The 10,961-nt window shown below is 44.2% G+C and overlaps 1 protein-coding gene across 1 annotated transcript in view; it reads right to left on the bottom strand.

The window, feature by feature from the left end:
- Positions 1–7,725: 7,725 nt before the first annotated feature.
- The window catches only part of LOC138638051 (alkaline phosphatase-like), a 170,395-nt gene continuing 167,159 nt past the window's right edge, over positions 7,726–10,961 (bottom strand). The window contains exons 10-11 of the mRNA XM_069727021.1: positions 8,335–8,451; positions 7,726–8,213 (exon numbers count right to left, since the gene is read on the bottom strand). Of these exons, the coding sequence (XP_069583122.1) occupies positions 7,957–8,213; positions 8,335–8,451 (374 nt within the window). The 3' untranslated portion in view covers positions 7,726–7,956. The remainder of the gene's footprint in view (positions 8,214–8,334; positions 8,452–10,961) is intronic.

Here is a 10,961-nt window from a genome sequence, read left to right as displayed (position 1 = left end):
ATACAGCTCCTTGCTCATGAATGCGGTCCCTGAGAATCTTCCCGGGGTCCTGATAAAATGTAATCGAGGGCTGTAAATGGCCCTGTGGCCTGAGGTTCCCCAGCCCTGTTGTAAGGGGTGAACGGGAAGTATTATTAAAGGAGGCAAATGATGATTATTATTATAAGGAGGCACAAGGGGACATTATTACTATAAGGAAGTATAGGGGGAACATTGTTACTGTGAAGGAGCTCAGAGGGGCACTGTTATTGTATGAGGCACAAAAGGATGGTACTATTACTATGCAAGGCAGAGAGGGGCATTATTGCTGTCTAGGGCCACTGGTTATAACACTATATAATTTGAATTGTGGAGGAGAATATCAGGAGTGTTCTGGAAAGCAGTAAACCAAAGATGCCTCAATTTTACACTTTGCAGGGATGAGTTATGGATGTACGAGGTCACCTGGCGGTCTTGGCTGAGTGGAAAAGGGAAAATGAATGAGTACAATCATCAACAACATCACAGTTGAGGACCTGTACATTATACACATATACGGTCTGCAGAGCACAGGTGTAAATCTGATATTACTATTATATGGTCATTGACTGTATGGTGGTAATCAGTCCTAGTACAGTGGCTTTAGTTAAGATCAGTACGGTTTTATTATCACTATTGCATATGTTGGCAATATTTGGTTATTGACTGGTGGTATTTGTCTGTTTTACAATATTATTGAGGTATCTTCTTTTCACTACTATTATTATTAATAATTCTTATATAATGGTAGCATTGGAAATCTAAGTATTATAGTACTTTAAGTCTTGATTTCATTCAGGCAGGGTAATATTAGAAGTAGAGACCCCCATTTTGGGAATGGGGCAAGGACAGCATGGGCCTCTATGCTTTCAATAGCATAGCTGAATTTTGGTCAGTCCATCCCTGATCAATCTTTTGAAATCAACAATAGAGAAAATAAGCTATCAACTGGCCTAAAGATGATGATCTCATCATGTGTATTTTCCCATCTCTCTTGTCATGAAAGTTGATTGCAAAGTCCAGAATGTAATTCAGGGAAATGGTCAAAAATACTCTGTATATTGGGAAAATAAATGACTACATGCTATCTTTTGGTTCTTATCTATCTTCTGTCAATGTGTCAAGTTTCCTTCTTGATAAAATCTATAATATAACGCTGGGAGCGTCACTCTGTCCGAAGCCTCTATAGACTGCGCAAGCGCAAGCGCCGGCGCAGTCTGGGCCTCACAGAGCGACGCTCCCGGGAGATCGCGGTATGCGTAAGCACTGAACGCATACCGCGATCTCCACCGGAGAGTCAGGGACCGCCAGGAGGGAGGGTAAGTATACTCACCTTTCCCGGTTCCAGCGCTGCTTGCGGCTTCGTCTCCCGGCTCCTCTGCTCCCGGCTCCGGAGGGCGCGGACTGCGCAGGCGCCGATTCCTGCTGCCGGAATCGGCGCCTGCGCAGTCCGCGCTTTCCGGCGCCATTTTCTTGAAGACACACTCCGGCTCCACTGCAGGTGTGTCTTCAAGAAAATGGCGCCGGAAAGCGCGGACTGCGCAGGCGCCGATTCCTGCTGCCGGAATCGGCGCCTGCGCAGTCCCCGCTTTCCGGCACCATTTTCTTGAAGACATACCTGCAGTGGAGCCGGACGATAGGTGAGTATGGTATTTTTTTTTTTTTTATATGGCAGCAGCATTCGGGGGCATACACACCGGAGCGGGGGGCATATAATACAATGGTGGCGCAGGATGGGAGCAGCACATGACAGAACGGGCGCAGGATGGCAGCAGCACATGACAGAACGGGCGCAGGATGGCCGCAGCACATGACAGAACGGGCGCAGGATGGCCGCAGCACATGACAGAACGGGCGCAGGATGGCCGCAGCACATGACAGAACGGGCGCAGGATGGCAGCAGCACATGACAGAACGGGTGCAGGATGGCCGCAGCACATGACAGAACGGGCGAAGGATGGCAGCAGCACATGACAGAACGGGCGAAGGATGGCAGCAGCACATGACAGAACGGGCGCAGGATGGCAGCAGCACATGACAGAACGGGCGCAGGATGGCAGCAGCACATGACAGAACGGGCGCAGGATGGGAGCAGCACATGACAGAACGGGCGCAGGATGGCAGCAGCACATGACAGAACGGGCACAGGATGGCAGCAGCACATGACAGAACGGGCGCAGGATGGCAGCAGCACATGACAGAACGGGCGCAGGATGGCAGCAGCACATGACAGAACGGGCGCAGGATGGCAGCAGCACATGACAGAACGGGCGCAGGATGGCAGCAGCACATGACAGAACGGGCGCAGGATGGCAGCAGCACATGACAGAACGGGCGCAGGATGGCAGCAGCACATGACAGAACGGGCGCAGGATGGCAGCAGCACATGACAGAACGGGCGCAGGATGGCAGCAGCAAATGACAGAACGGGGACGCAGGATGGGAGCAGCAAATGACAGAACGGGCGCAGGATGGCAGCAGCACATGACAGAACGGGCGCAGAATGGCAGCAGCAAATGACAGAACGGGGGCGCAGGATGGGAGCAGCAAATGACAGGATGGGAGCAGCAAATGACAGAATGGAGGCGCAGGATGGGAGCAGCACATGACAGAATGGGGGCGCAGGATGGGAGCAGCACATGACAGGATGGGGGCGCAGGATGGAGCAGCACATACCAGGATGGAGACCATATACCAATATAAATGCTCGCCACCCGGGCGTAGAACGGGTTCAATAGCTAGTACAGTATAAGGCAAGATTATCAGGTTTACTGATAATTTCTTCATGCCTAGTTAAAAATCTCTTAGGACCTTGTACACCCTAAGTTGGCATTGTATGTTATGCATGACACTCAGATGTGTGTATTTTTATGGAAGAAAACCCCTTTGAAAAGCTAATGAAAACTATGATAGAAGTACCAATCCACAACAATTTATGCATTAAAAGTGCCTTTATAATTCTGATAAACCTGTATATATTGGATGCATTTTCATTGAAAGGTTGTCTCAGATTTGCTATCTTCAAAAGCACACCTATCCCGGTTCCTGGCTTCCTGCTTTACAGGGGAGTGACACACTCCTGAAAACAAACAGTTCTGACCAAGAGCATGGCCACGCCACCGCGCCGCTGGTTCGAACTGAGAGTTCTCCAAGTCTGTTAATAGACTTGTTAATCTTTTACTTTATATTGATAGTACCAGAAACACATGGGCTACTTGCACATTGAACAAGTCTGTAGGAACATGTTCACACCACCAAGAAACTTGAAGACACAAAAGAGCACAGTGAGGTCAAAAAGAATCTGTTGTAAAAAAAAAATCACAGTAATAAGCAAGTGCTAGTGAAAAGATGGAAAAAAACAGGGTATTTAGTTGATACGTTTTTTTTGCAAAAATATGTATACTAAGCTGCTCCACCAATCGTCAAGGTATACCCATATAGAGCAGTCCTAACTAATGTATTTAATCCCTATCTGATGTATTTAAAAACCTGATCAACTGTATAGTACCTGTATAAGCAGGGTTCAGAGAGGGAATATCCATGTGGACCTGCTAGATGCAACAGCTTTAGTGCAAATGACCCACAAAGGAGTGGTGGACTCCCCAGTCTTGTAGAAACACAATCCTGAAAACAAACAGTTCTGACCAAGAGCATGGCCATGCCGCCGCACCGCTGGTTCGTACTGAGAGTTCTCCAAGTCTGTTAATAGACTTGATAACCTTTTACTTTATATTGATAGTATAGCTAGAATAGTGTGTGTTTCACAGAAATAACATGATCTACACAAACAAAATAGAGCTCCCCACATTTGGCTTGTTAAGTCAAAGATGTAGCACACCAAGCCATTCATTTTGATCTTACCCATATTGAAAATGTAACACCTCTTTAGAGAGCTTTTTTCTCTAGGCATGATAATATCACAAAGATTTCAAGTGCAAGCCATTGTATGTGTTTATATAGCAAAAAAAATTAAATGCAACTACAACATCAGTTTTCATGCATTTTTGTAGTATTCCATGTCTTAGCTATGTATATGCGGTGCTTCAAAGCATTAGCTGCATTTACCATTTGACTTTAGGCATTTTGAGGCCACCAGGCATACAGGAGAAGGATTTCCTTTTCTTTCAGCAGAGCCCGGGCAGGCTTGCCCACGGCAGAATGTGTTTCACTGGTAGGAGCAGAGGGTACCCCGGTCCAGAGGGGACTTTAGCTGCCAAGAACTGCCAGTTTTTTTCCTATACTTAACATTAAAAACGCATGCTTTTTTTGCATGCATTTTGCTGCATTTTGACAACGCATGCGTCGTTTCTATGCATGCGTTTGGTTGCAGAAATGCAACATGTACTAATTTTTAGCGGCATTTTTTTTGCGGCAAAAAAACGTATTGCTGTCTATGGAAACGCATGCGTTTTTAAGCACATGTGTTTGCATGCGTTTTAATAGAAAAACACATGAATACATACTGATAAGCCACCCCCAAACCCTAACGCTAAGGTATCCTAACCCTAACCCTAACCATGGGTTAGGGTTAGGGTTAGGATTAGGGTTAGGATCCTTAGGGTTAGGGTTAGGATTAGGGTTAGGGTTAGGATCCCTAGGGTTGGGTTAGGGTTAGGGTTAGAATCCCTAGGGTTAGGGTTAGGATCTCTAGGGTTAGGGTTAGGGTTAGGATCCCTAGGGTTAGGGTTAGGATCCCTAGGGTTACTAGGGATCCTAACCCTATCCCTAGCTCTTACCATCTAAAAAACGCTGCGTTTAAACGCGTTTTTTCACCAAATGCGTTTGCGTTTAAAACGCTGCATTTTTAAACGCAAATGTGAAACCAGCCTAAGGGGTACTTCCGTCTTTCTGTCCTCAACTTCCCTAACGGAAATCCTGCATCGCCGATTGGTCTTGGCAGCTGCCTGTCATGGCTGCCGCAACCAATCAGCGACGGGCACAGTCCGATTTGTCCCTCCCCTACAGTCACAGTGCCCGCTGCCCGCTCCATACTCCCCGCAGTCAGTGTCCTCGGTGCTCGCTCCATACTCCCCGCAGTCAGTGTCCCCGGCGCTCCGCTCCATACTCCCCGCTCCATACTCCCCGCAGTCAGTGCCCGTTCCATAATCCCCTCCAGTAACCGCTCACACAGGGTTAATGCCAGCGGTAACGGACCGCGTTATGCCGCTGGTAACGCACTCCGTATCTGCTGCTATTAACCCTGTGTGACCAAGTTTTTACTATTGATGCTGCATAGGCAGCATCAATAGTAAAAAGATGTAATGTTAAAAATAATAAAATAAACAAAAAACCTGCTATACTCACCCTCCGTAGTCCGCCGAGCCGCTCGCGCTGGCCGCCATCTTCCGTTTCCAGAGATGCATTGCGAACTTACCCAGAAGACTTGGTGGTCTCGTGAGACCGCTAAGTCATCTGGGTAATTTCACAATGCATCTTGGGAACGGAAGATGGCGGCCGCATCACACAGCTTCTCTGGATCCCAGGGGTGAGTATATAACTATTTTTTATTTTAATTCCTTTTTTTTAAAAGTGATATGGTGCACACTGCTAAATACTGCGAGGGCAGTGTTATACCCCTACGTGACTGGGCAATGTACTACGTGACTGGGCAATGTACTACGTGACTGGGCAATATACTACGTGACTGGGCAATATACTACGTGGCTGGGCAATATACTACGTGGCTGGGCAATATACTACGTGACTGGGCAATATACTACGTGACTGGGCAATATACTACGTGGCTGGGCAATATATACTACGTGGCTGGGCAATATACTACGTGGCTGGGCAATATACTACGTCGCTGGGCAATATACTACGTGACTGGGCAATATACTACGTGGCTGGCCAATATACTACGTGGCTGGGCAATATATACTACGTGGCTGAGCAATATACTACGTCGCTGGGCAATATACTACATGACTGGGCAATATACTACGTGACTGAGCAATATACTACGTCACTGGGCAATATGCTACATGACTGGGAAATATACTATGTGGCTGGACAATATACTACATTGCTGGGCAATATACTACGTCACTGGGCAATATACCACGTCGCTGGGCAATATACTACATGACTGGGCAATATACTACGTGGCTGGGCAATATACTGCGTGGCTGGGCAATATACTACATGGCTGGGCAATATACTACGTGGCTGGGCAATATACTACGTGGCTGGGCAATATACTACGTGACTGGGCAATATACTACGTGACTGGGCAATATACTACATCGCTGGGCAATATACTACGTGACTGGGCAATATACTATGTGGCTCTGTGCTGAATACTACGTCGCTGGGCAATATACTATGTCGCTGGGCAATATACTACATGACTGGGCAATATACTACGTGGCTGGGCAATATACTACGTGGCTGGGCAATATACTACGTGGCTGGGCAATATACTACGTGGCTGGGCAATATACTACGTGACTGGGCAATATACTACATCGCTGGGCAATATACTACGTCGCTGGGCAATATACTACATGACTGGGCAATATACTACGTGACTGGGCAATATACTACGTGACTGGGCAATATACTACGTGACTGGGCAATATACTACATCGCTGGGCAATATACTACGTGACTGGGCAATATACTACGTGACTGGGCAATATACTACGTGACTGGGCAATATACTACGTGACTGGGCAATATACTACGTGGCTGGGCAATATACTACGTGGCTGGGCAATATACTACGTGACTGGGCAATATACTACATCGCTGGGCAATATACTACGTCGCTGGGCAATATACTACATGACTGGGCAATATACTACGTGACTGGGCAATATACTACGTGACTGGGCAATATACTACGTGACTGGGCAATATACTACATCGCTGGGCAATATACTACGTGACTGGGCAATATACTACGTGACTGGGCAATATACTACGTGACTGGGCAATATACTACGTGACTGGGCAATATACTACATCGCTGGGCAATATACTACGTGGCTGGGCAATATACTACGTGGCTGGGCAATATACTACGTGGCTGGGCAATATACTATGTGGCTGGGCAATTTACTATGTGGCTGGGCAATATACTACGTGACTGGGCAATATACTACGTGACTGGGCAATATACTACATCGCTGGGCAATATACTACGTCGCTGGGCAATATACTACATGACTGGGCAATATACTACGTGACTGGGCAATATACTACGTGACTGGGCAATATACTACGTGACTGGGCAATATACTACATCGCTGGGCAATATACTACGTGACTGGGCAATATACTACGTGGCTCTGTGCTGAATACTACGTCGCTGGGCAATATACTACGTCGCTGGGCAATATACTACATGACTGGGCAATATACTACGTGACTGGGCAATATACTACGTGACTGGGCAATATACTACGTGACTGGGCAATATACTACGTGACTGGGCAATATACTACGTGACTGGGCAATATACTACGTGACTGGGCAAAATACTATGTGACTGGGCAATATACTACGTGGGCTGTGCAATATACTACGTGGACATGCATATTCTAGAATACCCAATGCGTTAGAATCGGGCCACCATCTAGTATAAATAGAAAAGCCATAAGTTTGACAAAAATTGTTTTATGTATAAAAAATCTTGCACTACAATTATAAAGTGAATAACTACAAGTGCCTTCAAGTTGCAAGAGCAATGACAGGAGATCAAGCTGAGATTCTTACTTTTATTACCACTGTAATCATTAACATTGTTACTTAGTGCACAGTGTCTCTCCAGCAGCCTTTAAAAATAAATCATGCCTATTTAATATGGTAGGAAACAATAGAGGAGCCAAAATATTCCAAAGTATCAAGAAATATACTAATCTCTTTAAACACAAACAACCCTTTAAGAATAATTAGTATATAGTGATATTTAGGGATGGGCCACTAGGCCTCTTGTCACCAAATTAGACCAGCCCATACAGAGGTCCATACCAGCATGATAGATGAGGAGATGAGGAAACCTGAATTTAATGGAGGACAGTCTGTATAGGGTTCTAAGCAGGCTGCGTAGGCCATAACATGGGCAATGTAACTCTGCTCATGAATCCCATGGAAGAGATGAGCGAGGGGTCCTTTAGCCATGATGGCCACATCCTCTCCTCCATGCGTCTCTGATGGAAGCTGGACAGCAGACTGCTGAATGTAATTTCCTTCTGTGAGATTCAATAGAAAATATGATCAGAGTATGCAGATATTATCCATTGTCAATAAAAACATTGTAAAGCTAAATCACTTAATGATTTATTGATATGTATATCATATTTGTGCCCTTACCAATGTCAATAGTGGTAATATTCTCTCTTACGCCATCAACAACTTTGTAACCAGGACCATTGCCATATAGAAGACTGGTAAATGGCATGCCATCCAAAGCGAAACTTGGTGCTTTCCCTAGAAACGTAAAATAAAGTTTGGACTAAGTCTATGTAGATACAGGTGATAAAAAATATATGCATGCATCAATTGCTTATTAATTCCCTCTCACACAACACAGTTTTTACAGTAATTGAAAGTAGTAGTACACATCCCATTAATGGACAGTGGTTCCTAAAGTTATCATGGCCCCAGGTTGCAATATTTTCAACTTACAATGGCTTTTTCTGGTCAATTATAACTCATGTTCACCTTACTTAAAATATGAATGACAGTGACAATCTGTGACTTATGATTGGCTGAAAAGACCAAGACAAGTGTGTGCATTCTATTGTGAAAATGCCTATGAATCATTAGATCACAACACAGGGGACAATAAAGACAAATAGCAGGTGTAGTACTACTTAAGTGCCTATAGACAGTACAGTGTAGTACTATATGTGCTGTACGGCTTTTTATCTATACTACAAGTACTGTGCTGGTCTGCCTGTACTCCATGTATTATACTGCTCTCTTTGTGTACTGCATATAACATAATGTTCTGTGATTGGACTACATGTACTCAGCTGTTCTCTATTACTACTGTATATATAGTACTGCTCTCCATATATTACATATAAAGAACAGCTTTTTAACCTCTAGGTCATTGCATCTGTAGTATATACACAGTATTGGTATCAACCCTGAACAGTCGTGGCCGGAAATTTTGAGACTGACAAAAATTTTGGTATCACGCAGTTTGCTACTTTAGTGTTTTTAGATATTTTAGTCAGATGTTTCTATGGTTACAGAAGTACCATTATCAACATTTCGTACGTTTTTACACTTTAGTTGACAAATACATCAATTATATACAAATTCTGTAGCTGACTCTTCATTGGGAGATGGTCCTCGAACTTGATGAGGAGGAAAGGGAATTATCACGCTTACAAACCACGCAACAGTCACAGATAACTCCTCTAAAACTCCTCATGATGTAAACACCTTTCCACCAAGCCATGCAGCATAAGCTAGCTCTGACATGGGTTTGAATCAGAACCCAGATTATAAAGGGGTTGGGAGTGGCTAACCGAGCTCAGCTGAGAGCTCATACTCTCAACGTTTCCAACATGGCCGATTAACCCCTGTTCTGCCAAAAGAAATAGACTCGATTTAAAAAGAAGGATAAGTTCTTCTTTCCAGCGCAGGAGTAGGAGCAATCAGGTGCTGCTGTCTTCTGGCTCCTCTATTGCGGTAGCCCCGTGAAACAATAGTAACATAAATATTAACTAATTGACATGACATGAAAAATTTTTTATATTTTGGGAGGGTGAGTGTTAGAATCTGTTTAGTTTGTGACTATCCGTCTTTTTCTTGTGGAGTTCATGCTGCCGGTCTTTTTCCTCTGGTGCTGGGTTTGTCTTGGGTCAGGTGTTTGTTTCACTCTTTATTAACCAGCACATGCCTCCCAGTCCTTGCTGGACAACAGTTTTAATTTGCTTGAGCTCTAGCTTTGTGCTTTGCTTTGTGTCCTGTGTGTGTTATTTGTGCAGTGCTAGTACCTCTGGTTCTGCTAGCCTTAGTTTCTGTTTTCTATTGGTTTCTGCAGCCTTCTCTATGTTTTCTATTAGGAGGTGACCCATTTTTATACCCAGTCCTTAGTTCTTTTGGGGAACCCCTTCCCCTTATCTATAGGTCTTCGCTTGAGATTATCCTAGGATCGTCGGTGGGTCTATTCGCAAGGAATGGGTCACCCACTCTATCGTAGGGTTTCAGCCTAGTCATAGTGCAGGGTCAGTTTTCAATATGAACAGCATTCAAGATCTTGCTCGGTGTCTGCAAAGGTTAACGTTGGAAGTTGCAAGAACCAAAAAGAACAAGGATCCTTAAAATATAACTTTTATTCCATTATGTTAAAAACAATTATTCCAAATTTGAAGACATTAATACACATAGGTTACCACAGGGAAGGTCAGCAATTTAAATGTAGACTATCAGACCCTGTCGATCCCCTAATACTGGTCCCTGCCTGACTGTGGAGGTTGGCACCCTAAGTTTCAGCGGTAGGCGCCCCCACTCGGCGGCGACTTGCCCTGCTAACCCTAATCAGTCCCTATCGTCATAAAAATGTGTCCCAATACACCCATTGCCCAGAGAAAGAAAGAAAAAAACAAGCAAAATTGAAGAAAAAAATAGAAAAAATTAGAAGAACCAACAAAACAAAAAAACAAAATCTGTTCTTTTGCCCTAAGAAATACCTAATAGGGTCCAAATATATGTAAATGTATACCATCTGGGCAAAACGATGTAAAAACCGTAGTGTATGGTGGAGACATGGGGTATAGCATTCATAATGTAGATAAGAGAACCCTCCAAAACAAAAACAAAAATTTAAAAAATAATAATCAGTCCATAAAATATGGACAAAAAACAAAAAAGGAATAAAAATGACACAAATAATAACAACACTATATATAATAATTTTAGCCAAGTACCAATATGCTGGGCAGACATAATGATTATAGGATGATAAGTGTTTTTTAGATGAA

Source organism: Ranitomeya imitator, chromosome 5, assembly GCF_032444005.1.
Source record: "Ranitomeya imitator isolate aRanImi1 chromosome 5, aRanImi1.pri, whole genome shotgun sequence".
Taxonomy (NCBI): Eukaryota; Metazoa; Chordata; class Amphibia; order Anura; family Dendrobatidae; genus Ranitomeya; species Ranitomeya imitator.
This window is presented reverse-complemented; position numbering and strand designations above follow the sequence as displayed.